This window comes from Sus scrofa, chromosome 4 (genome assembly GCF_054392235.1).
Source record: "Sus scrofa isolate SSC_HxYL_T2T_F1_AM1 chromosome 4, Sscrofa_HxYL_maternal_Yorkshire_Landrace_v2.0, whole genome shotgun sequence".
Taxonomy (NCBI): Eukaryota; Metazoa; Chordata; class Mammalia; order Artiodactyla; family Suidae; genus Sus; species Sus scrofa.
Window position 1 is genome coordinate 85,784,080 of NC_139386.1, and position 23,219 is coordinate 85,807,298.

Genomic DNA, 23,219 nt, shown 5'->3' on the forward strand with positions numbered 1-23,219 from the left:
AATGGTCAGAGTTCCCTCCCTCAGAGTTCTCAGAGTTGAGAGTCCCTATGATCCCCTACTCTGATAAGTAAGTACAAATATGAAGGTAATTTCTTCATCTGTTCACACAGCTTCAGATGACTGACAACTGGGGAGCATCAGAACTGGCAGGTGCCAGAAAAATAATTCCAAACAGGGAGTTATCCTCAGCTTTCTTTGCTTAATTTCATTTTGGCAGTGAATCTGTCACAGTTCTAGACCAGTGATGTCCATTAGAAATTATATATGAGCCACAAATATAACTTTAAATTTTCTAGTAGATTAAAAAGGAAAGTGAAATAGAATAAATGTATCTTAATGTTTTATGTAATATAATCATAAATATTATCATTTCAACATATAATCATATTAAAAATCATGAGATTTATTCTATTTCTAAGTCTTTGAAATCCAGTGTGTATTTTACACTCACAGCATGTCTCAATCCAGATTACTATATTTTGAGAGCCCAATAGTCACTTGCAGCTAGTGGCTACCCTGTTAGACAGTGCAGCCATAGACTATTTAGAAAAGCTTCTTGAGTGGGGTACAAACTAAAAACACATAATATCAGCTATTCAACAAATATTTAAGTGCTCACTAGTGCCAGGCATTGTACTGGAGGGCTCTAGTGGTAACTCAGGAAAATGTGAATCTTGCCCTCATAGAAATCACACCTGTTATTTTATTACCATGAATATAAGTAAATAATGATACTGCCTAGAACTGTATCCCTTTGAAAGAGAATGAAAATGTCTGAACTTGATATCTGAATCCAAACTATAGATTATATATATGCAAGATGGAGCAATAAAAATGCAACATATGCTAAATATGCTTCTTTTTTCAAGGACATTAGTTCTAATTCAATAACTAATGTGTCAAGAAGTATATTGTACTTTTCCTCCAGGTAAAATTACTCTAGGTAATATTCTAAGTTGATTTCCAGAATATCTTTAAAAGCAGAACCTGGGATACAAAATATTGAATATGCACTTAACAAATGAATAAATAAATCAATATGAATGAAAGGCTTTGTCTTTATCCTGATATTTCTCCCATGGCTAACTTAGGAGAATAAGCTCTCCTTTGAAAAGTCTGAGTTTGATCTTCTAGTCACATGTTAGATCTGGTAAGACTTATCTCAGATAATTACTGCTTTGACGCAATCACAGTAACATTGGGACATTTACCTTAGGTATAATGACACATTCTCTTTTGTTGGTATAGGTCTGATGTTGTAACAGACTTTACTCTTTCAGCTATCAATGGCTATGTGCCTGAGAGCATACCCACACTAGGATTCTGCTTTGATGACACTGTCCAGTGGCATTTCTGCAGTGTGGGAAATCAGAATAACATTTTGACCATTCACTTCACTGGGCACTCATTCATCTATGGAAAGAGGCACGAGGACACCTTGACTCTATTCCCCATGCGTGGAGAATCTGTGACTGTCACAATGGATAATGTTGGTAAGAGTTTGGACACAGAGAGGAACCTCTGGTCTACCCAGTTCACTACAGCTTTTCAGACTATCATAGTAAAAAGCATTATATTTTTCTAAGGCCACACCTGTGGCATAAGGAAGCTCCCAGGCTAGGGGTCAAATTGGAGCTGCAGCTGCACAGGTCTACACCACAGCCATGGCAACACTGGATCTGAGCTGCATCTGTGACCTATGCCACAGCTTGCAGCAATGCCAGATCCTTAACCCACTGAGCTAGGCCAGGGATCGAACCCACACCCTCATGGAGACAACATTGGGTCCTGAACACCCTGAGCCACAATGGGAACTCCCCAAAGAGCATTTCTTTTATCAAAATGCCTTTTTAAGTTTTCTAAGACAGTCATTTCACCCTAGAGTTAGTGATCATCTGATATAATGCCTTAGCGGCTAGCCTCAGAGACAGCAGTGTCATGGAAAGCACATGGGCTTTTGAGTTGATCAGACCTGAGTTCAGATCCTGCTCTGCCACTCTGCATGATATTGGACAAGTTACCTGGCCTCACTGAGCCTTGGTTTATTCAACTGGAAAACAGAATAATAACACCTTACAAAGTTACTTTGACCATATTTTTTTATAATTTTTTTATTTTCCCACTGTACAGCAAGGGGGTCAGGTTATCCTTACATGTATATATTACAATTACATTTTTCCCCCACCCTTTGTTCTGTTGCAACATGAGTATCTAGACATAGTTCTCAATGCTATTCAGTAGGATCTCCTTGTAAATCTATTCTTTTTTTTTTTTTTAATCCTTCCAAGTAATTTTCTTTTTTTTTTTTTTTATTTTCCCACTGTACAGCAAGGGGGTCAGGTTATCCTTAGATGTATACATTGCAATTACAATTTTTCCCCCACCCTTTCTTCTGTTGCAACATGCGTATCTAGACATAGTTTTCAATGCTATTCAGCGGGATCTCCTTGTAAATCTATTCTAGGTTGTGTCTGATAAGCCCAAGCTCCCGATCCCTCCCACTCCCTCCCCCTCCCATCAGGCAGCCACAAGTCTCTTCTCCAAGTCCATGATTTTCTTTTCTGAGGAGATGTTCATTTGTGCTGGATATTAGATTCCAGTTATAAGTGATATCATATGGTATTTGTCTTTGTCTTTCTGGCTCATTTCACTCAGGATGAGATTCTCTAGTTCCATCCATGTTGCTACAAATGGCATTATGTCGTTCTTTTTTATGGCTGAGTAGTATTCCATTGTGTATATATACCACCTCTTCCGAATCCAATCATCTGTCGATGGACATTTGGGTTGTTTCCATGTCCTGGCTATTTTGAATAGTGCTGCAATGAATATGCGGGTGCAAGTGTCTCTTTTAAGTAGAGTTTTGTCCAGATAGATGCCCAAGAGTGGGATTGCAGGGTCATATGGAAGTTCTATGTATAGATTTCTAAGGTATCTCCAAACTGTTCTCCATAGTGGCTGTACCAGTTGACATTCCCACCAGCAGTGCAGGAGGGTTCCCTTTTCTCCACAGCCCCTCCAGCACTTGTTATTTGTGGACTTATTAATGATGGCCATTCTGACTGGTGTGAGGTGGTATCTCATGGTAGTTTTGATTTGCATTTCTCTTATAATCAGCGATGTTGAGCATTTTTTCATGTGTTTGTTGGCCATCTGTATATCTTCTTTGGAGAAATGTCTATTCAGGTCTTTTGCCCATTTTTCCATTGATTGATTGGTTTTTTTGCTGTTGGGTTGTATAAGTTGCTTATATATTCTAGAGGTTAAGCCCTTGTCAGTTGCATCATTTGAAACTATTTTCTCCCATTCTGTAAGTTGTCTTTTTGTTTTCTTTTGGGTTTCCTTTGCTGTGCAAAAGCTTTTCAGTTTGATGAGGTCCCATGGGTTTATTTTTGCTCTAATTTCTATTGCTTTGGGAGACTGACCTGAGAAAATATTCATGATGTTGATGTCAGAGAATGTTTTGCCTATGTTTTCTTCTAGGAGTTTGATGGTGTCCTGTCATATATTTAAGTCTTTCAGCCATTTTGAATTTATTTTTGCGCATGGTGTGAGGGTGTGTTCTAGTTTCATTGCTTTGCATGCAGCTGTCCAGGTTTCCCAGCAATGCTTGCTGAATAGACTTTCCTTTTCCCATTTTATGCTCTTGCCTCCCTTGTCAAAGATTAATTGACCATAGGTGTCAGGGTTTATTTCCGGATTCTCTGTTCTGTTCCATTGGTCTGTCTGTCTGTTTTGATACCAGTACCACACTGTTTTTTTTTTTTTTTTAAATTTTATTTTCCCACTGTACAGCAAGGGGGTCAGGTTATCCTTACATGTATACATTACAATTACAGTTTTTCCCCCACCATTTCTTCTGTTGCAACATGAGTATCTAGACATAGTTCTCAATGCTATTCAGCGGGATCTCCTTGTAAATCTATTCTACGTTGTGACTGATAAGCCCAAGCTCCCGATCCCTCCCACTCCCTCCCCCTCCCATCAGGCAACCACAAGTCTCTTCTCCAAGTCCATGATTGATTTTCTTTTCTGAGGAGATGTTCATTTGTGCTGGATATTAGATTCCAGTTATAAGTGATGTCATATGTTATTTGTCTTTGTCTTTCTGGCTCATTTCACTCAGTATGAGATTCTCTAGTTGCATCCATGTTGCTGCAAATGGCATTATGTCATCCTTTTTTATGGCTGAGTAGTATTCCATCGTGTATATATACCACATCTTCCGAATCCAATCCTCTGTCGATGGACATTTGGGTTGTTTCCATGTCCTGGCTATTGTGAATAGTGCTGCAATGAACATGCGGGTGCATGTGTCTCTTTTAAGTAGAGCTTTGTCCGGATAGATGCCCAAGAGTGGGATTGCAGGGTCATATGGAAGTTCTATGTATAGATTTCTAAGGTATCTCCAAACTGTTCTCCATAGTGGCTGTACCAGTTTACATTCCCACCAACAGTGCAGGAGGGTTCCCTTTTCTCCACAGCCCCTCCAGCACTTGTTATTTGTGGATTTATTAATGATGGCCATTCTGACTGGTGTGAGGTGGTATCTCATGGTAGTTTTGATTTGCATTTCTCTTATAATCAGCGATGTTGAGCATTTTTTCATGTGTTTGTTGACCATCTGTATATCTTCCTTGGAGAAATGTCTATTCAGGTCTTTTGCCCATTTTTCCATTGATTGATTGGTTTTTTTGCTGTTGAGTTGTATAAGTTGCTTGTATATTCTAGAGATTAAGCCCTTGTCAGTTGCATCATTTGAAACTATTTTCTCCCATTCTGTAAGTTGTCTTTTTGTTTTCTTTTGGGTTTCCTTTGCTGTGCAAAAGCTTTTCAGTTTGATGAGGTCCCATGGGTTTATTTTTGTTCCTAATTTCTATTGCTTTGGGAGACTGACCTGAGAAAATATTCATGATGTTGATGTCCGAGAGTGTTTTGCCTATGTTCTCTTCTAGGAGTTTGATGATGTCCTGTCGTATATTTAAGTCTTTCAGCCATTTGGAGTTTATTTTTGTGCATGGTGTGAGGGTGTGTTCTAGTTTCATTGCTTTGCATGCAGCTGTCCAGGTTTCCCAGCAATGCTTGCTGAATAGACTTTCCTTTTCCCATTTGATGTTCTTGCCTCCCTTGTCAAAGATTAATTGACCATAGGTGTCAGGGTTAATTTCCAGATTCTCTATTCTGTTCCATTGGTCTGTCTGTCTGTTTTGATACCAGTACCACACTGTTTTGATGACTGTGGCTTTGTAGTATTTCTTGAAGTCTGGGAGAGTTATGCCTCCTGCTTGGTTTTTGTTTCTCAGGATTGCTTTGGCGATTCTGGGTCTTTTGTTGTTCCATATAAATGTTTGGATTGTTTGTTCTAGTTCTGTGAAAAATGTCATGGGTAATTTGATAGGGATTGCATTGAATCTGTAGATTGCTTTGGGTAGTATGGCCATTTTTAAAATATTGATTTTTCCAATCCAGGAACATGGAATATCTTTCCATTTCTTTACATCTTCTTTGATTTCTTTGATTAAAGTTTTATAGTTCTCGGCATATAGGTCCTTTACCTCTTTGGTCAGGTGTATTCCGAGGTATTTGATTTTGTGTGGTACAATTTTAAAAGGTATCGTATTTTTGTATTCCTTTTCTAATGTTTCATTGCTGGTATACAGAAATGCAATTGACTTCTGAATGTTAATCTTATATCCTGCTACTTTGCTGAATTTATTAATCAGTTCAAGTAGTTTTGGGGTTGAGTCCTTAGGGTTTTCTAGGTATAGTATCATGTCGTCTGCATACAGTGACAGTTTGATCTCTTCTCTTCCTATATGGATGCCTTTTATTTCTTTTGTTTGTCTAATTGCTGTGGCTAAGACTTCCAAAACGATGTTGAAGAGCAGTGGTGAGAGTGGGCATCCTTGTCTTGTTCCAGATTTGAGTGAGAAGGCTTTCAGTTTTTCCCCATTGAGTATTATATTTGCTGTGGGTTTATCATAAATGGCTTTGATGATATTCAGGAATGTTCCCTCTATACCCACTTTGGCGAGGGTCTTGATCATGAATGGATGTTGAACTTTGTCAAATGCTGTTTCTGCATCTATTGAGATGATCATATGATTTTTGACTTTTTTTTTTTTGTTAATGTGATGTATGATGCTGATTGATTTGCATATGTTGAACCATCCTTGTGATCCTGGGATGAACCCAACCTGGTCATGGTGTATAATTTTTTTGGTATGTTGTTGGATTCGGTTGGCTAAGATTTTGTTGAGAATTTTTGCATCTATATTCGTCAATGATATTGGCCGATAGTTTTCTTTTTTGGTGGTATCTCTGTCTGGTTTTGGAATGAGGGTAATGGTGGCATCATAGAATGTCTTTGGGAGTATTCCTTCTTCTTCAACCTTTTGAAAGAGTTTAAGGAGGATGGGCACCAATTCCTCTTTATATGTTTGATAAAATTCACCTGTGAAGCCATCTGGTCCTGGACTTTTATTTGTAGGGAGTGATTTTATGACCTCTTCAATTTCATTTCTAGTGATCGGTCTGTTCAGTTGGTCTGTTTCTACTTGATTCAGTTTTGGCAGGCTGTAAGATTCTAGAAAATTGTCCATTTCTTCCAGAATGTACTTTGACCATATTAATTGTAACAAGTGTCAAGTGCCTATGACTCAGTAGAAAATTAATACATGGTAACTACTGAAGACATCCAAGGAAATCTTGAGCGTGCCAGCAAAATTATACCATTACAAAGAGTCTCAAAATGGTCTTGGGCCCACCTGAATTATTTATTACTTGGAAATATGTAAATGTCTCTTATTTATGTGGGTAAGCATCACTATCCTCCCCCTAATTCCAGCTTTTTTTTTTCTTTTGTTCTTTTTATCTCTCCTTTTTTTAATGGCTGCACCCACAGCAGATGGGAATTTCTTGGCCAAGGATTGAATCTGAGCCACAGCTGTAACCTATGCTGTAGCTGTGACAATGCAGGATCCTTTAACCTACTGTGCCAGGCAGGGGATCAAACCCTTACCTCCATAGCCACTACAGATTTTTAACCCACTATGCCACAGCAGGAACTCCCTAACTCCGGCTTTCTAACAAAATGTGCAGCTCACAAGATGTTTATAATATTCAAAGTCCACTTCATTTTTTTTCTTTTTTTTATTACTCAATGAATTTATCACATCTGTAGTTGTATAATGATCATCACAATCCATTTTCACCAGATTTCCATCCCACAACCCAAGCATTCATTCTTGATTAATTCCTTTTTAAATATATTCTAAAATAGTGACTCTCAAACTATCTGTGCTGAAAGGTTTTTTCCTCCCTAATATCCACTGGCTAATGCTTTTAGTCTATATTCTATTAAATGAGGTAAGTGCACTAATCACATGCATGGATGTCATAGAAATGTCAAGTTGTCTATACACGCTACTCTTGATTTCTTTCCTTATGTCACCATAGAAGAGTAACCAACAGTTCACAGATCAGTAGTAGCCCACAGACCACAGTATCCCTGATGAAATTGCATTGGAAATTATCTACCTTGATGGACTATAGGGTTTTTTTTTTCTTTTTTTTTCTTTTTTGCTGTTTCTTGGGCCGCTTCTGCGGCATATGGAGATTCCCAGGCTAGGGGTCTAATTGGAGCCACAGCCACTGGCCTACGCCAGAGCCACAGCAACGCCAGATCCTAGCCGTGTCTGCAATCTACATCACAGCTCACAGCAACGCAGGATCCTTAACCCACTGAGCAAGGCCAGGGATCGAATCCGCAACCTCATGTTTCCTAGTCGGATTTGTTAACCACTGCACCACAACGGGAACTCCGGACTGTAGGGTTTTTATATCCTTTTTTTTTTTTTTTTTTTTTTTTTCTGTGCTTAGAGATCTGTTCTCTCTGTCTCTCTTTTGTAGGAACTTGGATGTTAACTACCATGAATTCCAATCCAAGAAACAAAAAACTACAGCTGAAATTCAGGGATGTTAAGTGTATCCGGGATGATGACGAGGACTCATATGAGATTATATATGAACCTTCATCATCTACAACCCTGACTACAAGGAAAATGCATGATTCTTCAGAAAACAAAGAGGAAGAGAATGACGATGAATATGATTACCAGGACCTACTAGCTTCAGTATTAGGAATTAGGTCATTCAGAAATTCATCATTATATCAGGAGGATGATGAGTTCAATCTTACCGCCCTAGCTCTGGAGAACAACTCTGAATTCATTCCTCCAAGTACTGATAGAGCTGTTGATTCAAATTCTTCTTCCCCAGGTAACATTAGCAGGGCTCCTGCCAATACCTTTACAGAACCTCAGAAAATTCTTCCTCACCCAGAAGCTACCAAAGCTGGTTCCCCCCGGAGACACACTGGCTTAGTTAAGAACTTAGTCCTCAACCGTCGAAGAACACAGCATTCCGACCCTTATTCTGAAGACCCTATAGAAAATCCTCTTCAGTCAGTTATCACAGGGATAAGCCTGCTTCCATTTGGTACAGAAGGATTCAGAAATCGAGAACATCCTAAACATAAAAGATTCAAGGCAGGAAGAGACCAAGCAGCAAAGCATAGGTTCTCCCAGATGGAATTCCCAGCACATAAAACTGGGAGACATATAAGCCAAGACAACTCTTCTTCTTCCAGTATTGGGCCCTTGGAGGACCTGTCCAGTGATCTGTTACTCTTAGAAAGAAAGGATCCATCTACTATTAATGGGAAGTGGCATTTGGTTTCTGAGAAGGGCAGTTATGAAATAGTCCAAGATGCTGATGAAGACATGGCTGTTAATAAGTTGCCAAACAACTCCCAGAATGCCTCAAGGTCTTGGGGAGAAAACATCCCTTTTACAAACAAGCATGGAAAGCAGAGGGGCCATCCAATTTTTGTAACTAGACATAAACTTCTACAAGAAAGACAGGATGAAGGAAATAGTATATTGAAGAAAGGCCGTTTTTTTATTAGGACTCGAAGAAAGAAAAAGGAACGAAAGCCTGTACACCATGTTCCTCTATCTCCAAGGAGTTTTAATCCTCTAAGAGGAGAGGCTAACACCCCATTTTCAGATAGGAGACAAAATCATTCATTGTTACTCCATGAGTCCAATGAAACATCTCCCACAGACCTCAATCAAACATTCCCCTCTATGAATCTTAGCCTGATAGCCTCACATCCTGACCATAATCAGAACCTCCCAAATGACACCCATCAGACAAGCTCCCCTCTAGATCTTTATCAGACAGTGACCCCAGATGAACCCTATCAAACAGCCCCTATTCAAGACTTGGACCCAACACACTCCACTGCAGTCCCCAGTCACCAATCTTCTCTTCCAGAGCCCATCCAGATGCGCGACTATGACCTAAGAAACAAGGCCTCCCCCACTGATGTTAGTGAGATGTTCTTTTCCTTGAAACTTAAAGCCGGGCATAGAACCACCTCTCCAGACCTCAATCAACCATCCTTCTCTCCAGAACTCAGCCAGACAACCCTTTCCCCAGACCCTGGCCATGTGACCCTCTCTCAAGACCTTAGCCAGACAACCCTCTCCCCAGACCTTAGCCATACGACCCTCTCCCCAGACCTTGGACATGCGACCCTCTCCCCAGATCTTAGCCATACAACCCTTTCCCCAGACCTTGGACATACGACCCTCTCCCCAGACCTTAGCCATACGACCCTCTCCCCAGACCTTAGTCAGACAACCCTCTCCCCAGACCTTAGCCATACGACCCTCTCCCCAGACCTTGGACATGCGACCCTCTCCCCAGACCTTAGCCATACAACCCTTTCCCCAGACCTTGGACATACGACCCTCTCCCCAGACCTTGGACATACGACCCTCTCCCCAGACTTTAGCCAGACAACCCTCTCCCCAGACCTTGGACATACAACCCTCTCCTCAGACCTTAGCCATACAACCCTTTCCCCAGACCTTAGCCATACAACCCTTTCCCCAGACCTTGGACATACGACCCTTTCCCCAGACTTTAGCCAGACAACTCTGTCCCTAGACCTTGGCCACATGACCCTTTCCCCAGACCTTAGCCATACAACCCTTTCCCCAGACCTTGGACATACAACCCTTTCCCCAGACCTTGGACATACAACACTTTCCCCTGACTTTAGCCATACAACCCTCTCCCCAGACCTTGGCCATATGACCCTTTCCCCAGACCTTGACCAGACAACCCTCTCCCTAGACTTTGGCCAAACAACCCTCTCCCCAGACCTTAGTCATATGACCCTTTCCTCAGAACTCAGCCATGAGACTGTCTCTCCAGATCTAAGCCAGGTGACCCTTTCCCCAGACCTTAGGGAGATACCATTTTCCCCAGACCTTCGCCAGGCAACTCTCTCTCCAGACATCAATGAGACAACCCTTTCTCCTGATCTCAGGCAGACCTCACCTCATCTAGACCCTGATAAGACATCCTACATTTCTGAATCTAGTCAGTCAGTGACTCTTCCAGAATTTGGTCAGACTTCCCCTTTTCCAGATCTTGGTCAGAGGCCATCTCCTCCATCACATTCTACATTAAATAATACTTTTATACCAAGGGAATTTAATCCAATGGTTGTGGTAGGTCTCAGTAGAGATGATGGAGATTACGTTGAGATTATTCCAAGGCAGCAGGAAGAGAACAGTGAAGAAGACTATGTCAAAATTGATTATGTGGAGTATGATGACCCATACCAAACTGATGTTAGGACGGACATTAACTCCTCCAGAAATCCTGACAACATTGCCGCATGGTACCTTCGCAGCAACAATGGAAACAGAAGAAATTATTACATTGCTGCTGAAGAACTATCCTGGGATTATTCAAAATTTACACAAAGGTTTGGCCACTTTTATTCTTTTATATTCTCATTTTCCCACTACTGCTAAAAAAGAATAATTGCAACAGTCTAAAGAGATGATTCTGGGCAAATTATACTATGTATAATTTGTACTAAGTATAATTGAGTTCCCCCATTGCAACTTGGCCTATACTATTTCCATTATCAATTCCAAGATTAGCTTCTCTACTTTAGGTGACATGACTCCTGCCCTGATGGAGCTTATGTCTAGTTGGGCAGGTGGATATGAACTAAGTGCTCACATAAATGAGTGTAAAAAATAGCCGTGATAAATAAAGACCAAGAAGCAGAGGTGATATATGGTGATGAGAGAATTGGGGAAACCTAGTCTGGAGAAGTGGCATTTGAGCTGAGATCTGAAGATGAACAGGAGTGAACAAGGCAGAAGATGGAGAGGGCAAAGCATCCTAGACAGAGAGGACAGCGTGATGAAGGGCCAGTGGAAGGAGGAAGCTCTAAAGCTGAAGACTTGCGTAGCTGGAGCTCAAGAAGAGGATGGCTGTTAAGAAAGTATTTAGCTAGCAATTCAATTTTTGCTTAAGGGTAGAAAGTCATAGTGGGCTGGGTTCTATATTCTGTGATGATAATCTAGGGAAAGAGAAAGGGGGCAAAGAAGCACCTACAGCTTCTCAAGGACATAGCATGGTGACCATGTTTGAACTGTCCAACATAGCTCACGGCTTTTACAAAAACTAACTATTACACTAACAAATTGAAATACAAAGTGCAGCTAGAGCAAGCAAAACAACGCATGGTGTGACTTACAGAAATTATTTCATTAATTGGGTGCCTGACATTTCCATATTAGAATTCTACTAGTTGAAGAGACTTTCTCCCATGATATCCTATTTAAATGTAACATCCATCACTATATGAGATGGATGTTACATTTTTGATCAATAAGTGATATTATGATTATTTTGACTGGTTTGTCTAGATTAAAATCACTCAGAGGGTTTTTTGTACTCCGAGGTCACCCCAACCGAAATTGCTAATCCATGTTAAGTTTTATTTTATTCCTTTGATAACTAGTTTATCAGGAGATTTATAAATGAGGTCCTGAGGGAGTAAGGTTTTCCAGAGTGTAAAGGGATGGAAAAAGTTTCTTCAAAATCTTATGTCCCATTCTAGACATGCAACCCACTTTTATGGCAAAGTTGTTTTGCTCCCCCCTATATGTTCTGTGAGACCGTATATTATGCTTAGGGTCTGGAAGAATAGAGTTAATAGGGCAGAAAGACTAGAAGACAGGCAGAATGGGGTTCTGTGTTGATAGCTTGTGTTGGATAACAAATACTATAAAATTGATGGATAAGCTTTTGTCCCATCTCAGACTCTGCGGAAAGTTATGAGTTGGTAGGAAAAGCTGATGTGCTCTAACCCCAGACTGAGCTGGTGAACTACATGAAGAATGATGCAATTTAGCAAAAACAAATGTGATAAGAGTGGCAGCTTTCAGAGTATAAAACACCCCCATTCATCCAGTGGCCTTTATAAGGGTGGCCCTCTAGATCAACTGACCATTATCATCTGCCTGCCCCAAGTCCGGGCACTCTCATTGCATGGCTTTGTCTGCTTTTGCTATTAAAATCTGCTGTGTCAACATATGATTATAGCTGTTCATTAATACATTAAACAAAAATGTATTGAATGCCTACCATGTTCCCGATAACTTGATAGGCCCTGGAAATAAAAATTATAAGTAAACTAGGCACAATTCCTGCCCTAATGGTAAAGTCAGATATTAACAGATAATATTAGTCAGATATTTATCACAAATAAATGATATATAATTTACTATATCTACTATAGAAATATTAAAAGAATACTATAGGGATTTACTATATATACTATAGTAATACTTTATAAATGTAATGAATGATATAGAGAGATTTGACCTAATCTAAAGGATCATAGGAATACAAACCTCAAAATGAAATGTGAGCCGGAAATTGAAGGATATTTACTGGCTTGTGTTTTTAGTCATTTATATTTTAATTCATTTGTTTATCAAATACTTATTCAAAGCCTTCTCTATGCCAGATACTATATTCAGAAACAGATAATTTCCTAAACTCTTTGACTGGTCTTTGATTTGCTCTTTAAACAAATGCTACTATCATCATTTCAGGGAAGACATCGATGGTGTTCCAGAGCACACCATATACAAGAAAGTGGTTTTTCGAAAGTACCTTGATAGCACTTTTACCAAACTTGATCCTCGTGGGGAGTATGAAGAGCATCTTGGCATCCTTGGTCCTATTATTAGAGCTGAGGTAGATGATGTTATCCAAGTAAGTCATCTTTTGAGCATTGCTAAGATCATCAGAAGAATTTCTATAAGCACCAGAGGGTTGTAGAGATGAAAGTGGCAAGAGAGCTGTGGGTAGTTTACTTATTTTCCAAAATTAGTAACTACATTTCTTTTCAAAGACTGCTTGACAAGTAATTTGACACTCTTAAGGAAAAAAAAATGATACAATTTTATGTCTGCCACTACTGAGCTCCTGTGTAGTCTGTAAGGGCCAATTCCATTTCTCCTAAGCAACTTTTTTTTTTTAATTCCCCCACCCTCTCCTAAACATTCAACTGAATTGCTCCTCCCAGACATCCCCACCTAATTCCATTCATATTTTGTTTGAAACACCTTCTGTCTCCAGATTTTTAACTTGAATTCACATTTGTCTACACAGTAGGTTGAACATTTATTGTAAGAACCAAGCCTCAATCATTTTCAAATCTGTAGTGCCTATATTTATCATTTCCTTTGTAGATGGTATCAATCCTTTTGTTTTGAGCCTAAAAACAAACCTGTTTTGGTGCTTCTGGGGTAAACTACTTGGGCCCTACCTCACAGAATGGTAGACCAAAGCTGATTCACAGTTGTAAGTCTTCATTATACCTTAGGTCGAATTTCATAGCCCTCCACTTTTAGCCCATAATGCTGACATTTGGGGCTTGGGTTTTTGTTAACCTTAAACACATTTGTGGATCATTCTTTTTTTTTTTTTTTTAAGGTTCGTTTTAAAAATTTAGCATCCAGACCATACTCTCTTCATGCCCATGGGCTTTCCTATGAAAAATCATCAGAGGGAAAGACTTACGAAGATGATTCTCCTGAATGGTTTAAGGAAGACAATGCTGTTCAACCAAACAGCAGTTATACATATGTCTGGCATGCCACTGAGCGATCGGGGCCAGAGAGTCCTGGCTCTGCCTGTAGGGCATGGGCCTACTATTCAGCAGTGAACCCGGTAAGCATAGCCATCCAGAGTTTTTGTCATTCCCCTACTCTTATAACATGAGGCCACCAAATGGAAGAGTCTACATAATTTCTTTTTTTCTTTAATATTATTATTATTATTGCTTTTGATGGCTGCACCTGTGGCATATGGCAGTTCCCAGGCTAGAGGTTGAATCAGAGCTACAGCTGCCGGCCTATGCCACAGCCACAGCAATGCAGGATCCCAGCTGCGTCTGTGACCTACACCACAGCTCATGGCAATACCTGATCCTTAGCCCATTGAGCAAGGCCAAGGATAGAACCAGCGTCCTCATGGATCCTAGTCAGGTTCGTTAACCACTGAGCCATGAAGGGAACTCCTCTCTATTATTGTTATTATTGTTAAATTATAGTTGATTTACAATGTTTCTTCAGGTTCTGTTGTACAGCAAAGTGACCCAATCACACACGTTTCCCTGTGCTGTGCAGTAGGGCCCCACTGCCCATCCATTCCAAGTAACAGTTTGCATCCAAAAAACCCTCCAAATGCCTATCCATTCCACTTCCTCCCCTCTCCCCAACTGAGAACCCCAAGTCTCTATTTCTTAGTAAATATCTCTCCTACTTTCTAGAGGAACATGTAAGAACTATGGTCAACAGTTGACAGCTACCAAATCCCCACAGATTGCTGGATGACAGTAAGAAGCATTTGTTTAGTGGAGAGGAGTAAGGGTACTTAAACAGTTGGCCCCAGTTAGAATGATTATCTACCTAAGGAAGATGCTTATTTGCAATTTCTTTGAACAAGTATTAGCTTGGTTCTGCTCTTTTTTTTTTTTTTTAAATAAAAGAACTGCAAAGTCAAGATTCCCTCATTTTAAGTGTGGTAAAGAGAGCATAGATTTAGATTTCAATCCCTATCCTGTCAGTTACTGTGTGGCCCTAAGAAAGTTAGTGGACCTCTTTCAGCCTCGGTTTCCAAAGTTTAAAATGAGATAACAGTATATAGCATATATAGTAGGCACTTGGTAATTTTCATTCAATAAATGAATTTACTTTTACCATGTAGGGTTGTGGTCAAAATTAAATAAGATACTATAGGCAACTATTTAACACAATAAATAGTATTTATTATTGTATCACTACTATTATTATCATCTCTATCATTACTACCAAGTTGAGATAAAGGATTAATCAGAGGAAGAGAATATGAACATTACAGAATTAGGTGATAAATAATCTAGGCTTACTAAGCTCTTCATTTATAAGCTTCAAATTCAGAGTCTCTAAGAAGGTCTCCTTTTCTATACAGTCAGTAATTGTCAGAAGAGCAAAGAAAATCCTGAGGGAAATTTGCTATTTGCCCTTACTGTCTTCCAGGAAAAAGATATCCATTCGGGCCTGATAGGGCCCCTTCTGATCTGCCGAAAAGGAACACTGCATAAGGAGAACAATATGCCTGTGGACATGAGAGAATTTGTCCTACTTTTTATGGTCTTTGATGAAAAGAAGAGTTGGTACTATGAAAAGAAGTTCACAAGGTCTTGGAGACTCACATCATCAGAAGTAAAAAACTCCCATAAGTTTCATGGTATTTTCCTCTGACTTTGATCTAATCTTTGAACTAAACCACATGGGGTGACAGGGATTCCTGCCCACAGGTGTTCTCAAGACTAGGCATAAGATGCTTCTGTGGGATCAGACAGTCTAACTAAAACCAGATCCTTAAATGTCTCTGAAGGTTGGCAGGTGATGGGAAGTTGACAAATAGCACACAGAGGCTGCTGCAAAACAAACCCAAACAAACCAACAGGAAAGCCAGTGTGCTTCAGTTGGTAATGTAAATTGGAAAGGAATTAGCATTATCTAGCAATTTAAACAGTTAATAGACCTCTTCCTTGATCTCTAAAGTATCAGCTACGTATGTAGAAGTGATCACCCACATGTACTTTGAAAATAAGTTGACTGTGATCGTTGTAGCTCCCAGCAGTTCCCAGGTGGCATCCAAAGCATATGAGAACAAAATGGTATGGGAAACTGGGTATCTGGGAAGGGGAGAAGAGTGTGGAGAGAGCATTTGGGTAGGGAAAGTGGGGAAAGCAGATCTACTCCGAAGTCCGTTCAGGAATTTTTTCTGAAAATTGACAATGAAATTACAGTTTTAGAGAAAGGCAGAATTGAGGATTTGAACAACCAAAAGAATGACTTAGGGCTTAGAAAAAGATAAAGATGAGTAAGCCCTATTTTCAGAGCTTGATGAATGGAGGTGATTGCTCTGAGATTTCTGATCAGGAAGGACTTGCGCTTTGGGTGATGGGTGAATCATTAAGTATAACAGGAAAGGAGAAAGTTGCTATTGCTTAAGGAATATAAAAAAATATATACAATGTCCAATTCACTGCCACCTCCCCGCCATCAAGTCATCAAGTCATCGAGGCTAAGTCAGTCCATTCTCCCTCTCCCACTCCATTTACACATTCAAACTACCCTTTTTTATTTTCCTCATTGAACTTCTATAAGTGTGGAATACAATCTAATCTCATCTGTAAAACCCTCTGGTGCAAAAGAAGGCAAATAATACAATTTACAATTGGCCCCAAAAGCCAACCCTCTGGACTCTGCTTATCACACAAGGTTAAAAATTCTATTAAACAGTCTAGAGTTGACCAACAGACTCCAAGCAGAACTTTCTTTTCTCTTCTCCTCTCATCACTAGGCCTTTCGGCCCAGGGTACTGGATCTCAGGAGCAAGATGCCCATCCTCTGAAAATCTCTCATTCTAGTGGGAAATAATAGACTGTGGAATCAAACAGGCCTGTCTCTTGGCCATGGCTTTCACTTGCTGAGTACCCTTGAGGCCCTGCTTCAGGACTCTTCGAAGAAAGAGTAAAATGCATCCAGTATAGTTTTAGTTTTAAATGTGTTGTTGTCAAAATCTCTATAATTTGGCAATCTTTCATGGTCTATAAGAGTATTTGATAAGCAGAGCACCTGTGCCTAGGCTTTGCAGTATGCACAAATTCAATATGTGTTGGATTAGTAAGCAAATGAATGAATTCTGTCACTCAGCTCAATTTATCAAATGCTTACTGAGCACCTGCTACCTTGAGAGTCTTCACTTCTGTGTTCTGATGTAACAGTTTAGCAACGCTGACCTAATAATCACTGGAGATACCTTTCACTCTTAGGAGATCTGTTTCTTACACAGAAACTAAGATGAGGGGTTGAGGCTGGTGTTGCAAGTATGTAAATAGGTGCTCTCATACCTGATATAATTTTAAGGGTGCCAAAATTATCTCAACTCTTCTCCCTCCAAAAATTCACTTGCTTGGTTCCTGAAATTCCACTGCAGGTCCCAAAACTTTAGAAGAATAAACAGCAATAACAAACACCACCAAAACTTCCCTCACTTCAATCCCAGTTAACTGCATGGTAGCACTAAGCTTTATCAGTACAATTTTGAATGCATTATTTTTTTAAGGTGATAAAGTTTATCAGGTGCTTAAAAAAAAACATAGTTCAGGAGTTCCTGGTTGTGCCTCAGTGGGTTATGAACCTGACTAGTATCCATAAGGGGATACTAGTATCCATCCTGCGGGCTCGATCCCTGGCCTCCCTCAGTGGGTTAAGGATCCAGCATTGCGGTGAGCTGTGGTATAGGCTGTAGCCATGGCTTGGATCTGTGTTGCTGTGGCTGTGGCATAGGCCAGCAGCTGCAGCTCTGATTCAACCTCTAGCCTGGGAACTCCCATAAGTGTGGCTGTAAAAAAATTAAAACAAACAAACAAACAAACAAACAAATAAAAACAGTTCAGTAAGGGGAGAGTGGATAAAATCTGAGAATCCTAGACATCCAAGCTGGGAAGGGGGCAAAGGGGCTAGCATGCGAATGAGGGAATAAACATGAATCTGTAAGGTCAATAGGTACAACAAAGACAGTCTGACTTCCTAATTTTGCCTGGAACTATCTCTGAGTTTAGGAGGCCTTAGGGTGATGCTGCATATCCCCCCTTTACCCTCTTTCCTCTAAATACTAGAATTGACTTATCTGCCCATATTAGACTTTACTCTTTTAGTAGCCCAGAAAAATTCATACCATAAACATAATGAATAAATACATAAAGCACAGAAGTATAAAATCTGGGGGAAGAATGATAAACTGCTTGGAAAGGAGGCTCACCCACACTTCTGCCAGAGGCTGGTGTGAGAAGTGGTTCTATTTTAGCTTCTGAATGATGAGATGACCTATGCCCTCCTCCTCCTTACTAGGCCTGGGCAGGCAGGGTAATAAAGAAGATAGGTGGTGAGTGGGAAGCCTCATATTCCCTTACCAGCCTCTCTCCTGGTGTACACAGATTTTTAATCAGTTGCAACTCTGTCTTTTCAGCTATTAATGGAATGATCTACAACTTGCCTGGCCTGAGGATGTATGAGCAAGAGTGGGTGAGGTTGCACTTGCTGAACTTAGGCGGCTCCCGAGACATTCATGTGGTTCACTTTCATGGCCAGACCTTGCTGGAAAATGGCACTCAACAGCACCAGTTAGGGGTCTGGCCCCTTCTGCCTGGTAAAGATCTCAGCAGTGAAAAGAGGTCCCTGATACAAAATGGCAGGAGCAGACAATCTTGGCATCTGTAACTCTCCCCCATTCTCTCCTTGAGCAACTCCTTCCAGAGGGGTCAAAGGGTGGGTTCTGGCAGAGCACCTGGGCCAAGTCATGTTCTAAAACTGCACACAGAGTTCAGAAGAGTCACCTGATGTCTGCACTGTTTACAGCACCACACAGACTAAATGGGAAGCCCAATTTGGTTCTAAGCGATGCTGTGTCCAATGCAGTTTCTTCCAAGCCATTATGTGGCACACAGGTGAAATCTTAAGCAGATTACAAAATGAATCCCACAAGGCTCAGGCAGTGAATGCTTTCTGTCAGACAGAGATGAGAAACTTGCCAGGGTTTGAGGGCTCTTGAATTCTACTCCTTGCTCTAGCATTCTGATATCTTCAGGCAAGTGACTCTAGGAGTCTTAAACTGAGTCATGAGATCGTTTGGAGGGGAAAAGGTATTTTTAATGATTATAAAAGCTAAAGAATAACAAAGGTCTTTAGAGCTTTTCATATGCAAAATAAGGATAAGGTTTAAACAAACTATAATCATCAAAAAGGATTTTTATGTGCCAGTGAATTGTTTGCAGGTGTGTTGTAGGTACTTGAGTAGGGGTGTACTCATAGACTGTAATGGGCATAATAAAAACCTACCAAGTCAGTTAAAATGCAGATGCTAAGGAGAGATTTTGCTCTCAGATACTTTGATCTGGTAGAACTTTGGCAGGGCCCCAGGAATCTGCATGTTTAACAAGAAGCCTGCCTTCCACACATGCTGTCTGAGAAAGTGGTCAAGACAGTCCCTTGACAGGACCTTGAGTGGGGAAGTGGCTGTGTGAGTCTGCCTCAGATGTAGGCACAGAAATCCACATGAGCCTGGTTTGGTTAAGGATGGGGGGAAAGAGGTTCTCATTTATTCAAAGCATGCCAGTTTCTCGTTAACAATGCTATGAAGACCCACTCTTAAAATCAGGGACAGAGGGGATTAGGTCAAACTCACTGCTAACTTTTCACCAAAGTTCACTCATTACCAGATGAGTCAACTCTTCATGAGCCTGTGAGAAAATGCAATTGGCTGGCCCATCTAAATCTTCTTTTTTTAAATGATTTTTATTTTTTTCCATTATAGTTGGTTTACAGTGTTCTGTCAGTTTTCTACTGTACAGCAAAGTGACCCAGTCTCTCTCTCTCTCTCACACACACACACACACACACATTCTTTTTCTCACATTATCCTCCATCACAATGACTAGATGTAGTTCCCAGTACTATACAGCAGGATCTCGTTGCTTATCCATTCCAAATGCAATAGTTGTATCTATTACCATACCTAATTTCTTTCAGAGAGTAGAAAGCTGGAGATCTTTTTAGTGTGTTTGAGGAGGATGACCATCAGCTATTAATTTTTATTCACAATCTAGGAAATGGTCACAAATTATAGTCAGCAGAATTTAAGTATTAACTGGCAGGAGGCAATATTAAATACCAGAATGGATAATCAGAGGTTTCAGAAATCTCATTCAGTGATTTTTCTGAAAGGATTTATGTACATCTCTATCCAAATACATAAACTTTATAGAAAATTTGAAATGTGGGAGAAGGATGTTTTATTTTAATTTTCTTATATTAAAAAGCAAGTGAGAAAGGAAACATAGTATTTTTAAGGCTCTATGGTGGGTCATTCAAGGTTACATTGATGCTATGACTATGAAGCTGTATTATGTTTGGGTTAATGTGTAACATTATATTTAGATAATTGAAAGTTTCTGGTAAGGGGTGTTGGGGCTTTTTTAAGTCCTGGGGGATTTATTTTTAGTAAATGTGTGTGTGTGTGTGTGACATGGGTACACACACTTACATGTATACTGTTTTGTTTTGATCTCTTTGTTACACCTGTGGTCCTGCCTAAAGAGAAATAGATAACTCAAGTTATATTCTAAAGCCACCTGTGATTCAGGAATTTTAGGATTCTTTGGTAACTGTCAACCAATGCTAACCTGTTAATCTTTGGGTATGTAATGTTGTCTTTCACTCTCTATTTTAGGATCATTTAAAACTCTTGAAATGAAGACATCAAAAGCTGGCTGGTGGCTCCTAGACACAGAAGTCGGAGAAAACCAGAGAGCAGGGATGCAAACACCATTTCTCATCATAGACAGAGGTATCATCCAAGAATCACATGATATTTTTAGCAGGAGAATGCCTGTTACTAGAAGATTACCAATTTCTCCATTGAAAATATTCAACTTCTGAGCACACTGACATGATGGAGGCAATAATCTATAGCAACAATGATTTTCTTTCTGACCTATGATCTGACTGTACTGCAGACATCAGTCATCTAGGAATCTTAAACCCATGGTTTAAACCAGAGGCATTTCTCTCAATTGGGGAGCCAATCATGCATCCTCTTTCATGATTTGTGATCCATGGGGAAGTGCATGTAAGAAACCTCAGATTCATGGAGTAAGGGAGGGGAAAGATACCAGAAATTCAACTATGACCAAGATCGTCACTGAACTTGGCATCTTGATATTTGAGGTATGGACAATTTACATTTGTCCATCCCTCTGTCCAGCCAGCCAGCCAATTAGCCAGCATTTAAACACTTGTTGAATACCAAGCACTGGCTCAATATCCAGATAGCTCAGTGGCTGGTATTCTCTTCTGTGATCCAAATATAAATAACATCGAAACTTTCAGGTCAACTTTTGAGAACATAGTCTTAGGAGGAATAGTACCTAATATTGTTAAATGGCTTATATTAAGATACAAACTGGGAGTTCCCATCATGGCTCAGTGGGAACGAATCTGACTAGTATCTGTGAGGATGCAGGTTTGATCCCTGGCCTCGCTCAGTGGGTTAAGGATCTGACATTTGCTGTGAGGTATGGTGTAGGTTGCAGATGTGGCTCAGATCTGGTGTTGCTGTGGCTGTGGTGTAGGCCAGAGGCTATAGCTCCTATTTGACCCCTAGTTTGGGAAACTCTATATGCCCTGGGTGCGGCCCTAAAAAAAAAAAGATACAAACAGATGTAAATCAATTTAAAAACTAACTGCATTTCAGATAAGTTGTTTTCCACTAGGGTGCCACTAATTTTAATTTTTATTAAAATACCAGTCCTGCTAGTTCATTTACTATTTTATGATCTGATGTATTTAAGTCAGTGCCACACAGGTAGGTGAAAATAACTAATTACTGACCCACCAGAGGTATAATTATAGCTATGGAGATTTTACTTTGTTACATTTTCTTTCTAAGAAAAAGTTATTCACTTTTCTATTTTTTGTAGAATGTAAGATGCCAATGGGACTAAGCACTGGTCTCATAGCTGATTCACAGATCAAGGCTTCTGAGTTTTGGGGTAAGTAGTAGTGTTATAACCTGTGGAAGTCACCTCCTACATTTGGGCAGTATACAGCCTGCAAAACCACACATGACAAACAGCCTATTGAATCTATTGGTCACTGTTCCTCTCTAGGCTTTTCTCTACCACAACATACTAAAGCAGCTTCATTTGGGGTACTTATCTGGTGACTTTACAGGTCCTTCCCACAGACTCTGTTTTCCTCCCGCATGAATCTGGGTTGACCAGTGGAACTGTCTCAAGCGTAACTCACTCAAAGGCATGAATAGTACTTATGCATTGGAACCCTGACTATCATATGAACAAGCCCAAGCTAGCTGGCTAGAGGATAAGTCATATGGAAAAGAAACAAGGGATCCTAAGCTTCTTACTGAGCAGGTTAATAAATACAGACGTTTGAGTAAGCTTCAGTCAAGATCAACCAAGCCTAACCGAAACCAGAGGACCACCAGCTGAACCCAACCCTAATACCCAAATTGTAGAAATATGAGCTAAATAAATGGCTGCGATTCTTCGCAAAAAATTAATTAAATTAGAAAATATCTAATTACTGACCCATCTAAAGTATAATCTCTAGCCATGGAGCTTTTACTTTGTCATATGTATGTTCTAAGCAGAAATTATTCATTATGCTTTCCTAGAACGTGAAATACCAGCGGGACTGAGCCATGTAAAATTCTAGCCAGATTCACAGGGTCTTCTTGGCCAGGTATTACAGTGCCCATTAGTAAGGACCTTTGCTGTGTCAACAACTGTTCTTCTCTTCAAGAAACTTTTTTGTTCACCCACAGTATGTCTGGAAGTCCTCCTAAATGTCCTCTCTCTCTCTCAAACTTTTCCCAAAATCAAGAGGTCAGTTGTAAGGGAACATGAGGCTCCTGTAAATCCCTTCCATGTCTTCCTATTAGTCAGGCACACTCAGCAGAAACAATATCAGCATAACTGAGAAAAGATAAATATGACTTGTATGCAAGAAAGGGGGTGGGTGATGGTTAACAGCTGTCCAAGCACAGGCCTGAAATCAAGAATTCATCCTTGGGGACTGACTTAGTGGCTGAGGCCTGTGTCAATCCCCTGATCTCCTAACTATAGCAGAGCTTCCTCTAGGAATCTGGTTTTCCACTGGGACTAAACTTCCTTGAGAAATTGCAAACTATTT

General features: G+C 40.1%; 1 protein-coding gene across 1 annotated transcript in view; it reads left to right on the forward strand.

Annotated features, from left to right (window-relative positions):
* F5 (coagulation factor V) overlaps window positions 1-23,219 on the forward strand; it is an 81,329-nt gene that overhangs the window by 45,586 nt on the left and 12,524 nt on the right. The window contains 9 exon segments of the mRNA NM_214120.1: window positions 1,281-1,493; window positions 7,912-10,053; window positions 10,081-10,846; window positions 12,999-13,161; window positions 13,885-14,121; window positions 15,471-15,681; window positions 18,478-18,657; window positions 20,737-20,853; window positions 21,986-22,057. Coding sequence (NP_999285.1) covers window positions 1,281-1,493; window positions 7,912-10,053; window positions 10,081-10,846; window positions 12,999-13,161; window positions 13,885-14,121; window positions 15,471-15,681; window positions 18,478-18,657; window positions 20,737-20,853; window positions 21,986-22,057 — 4,101 coding nt within the window.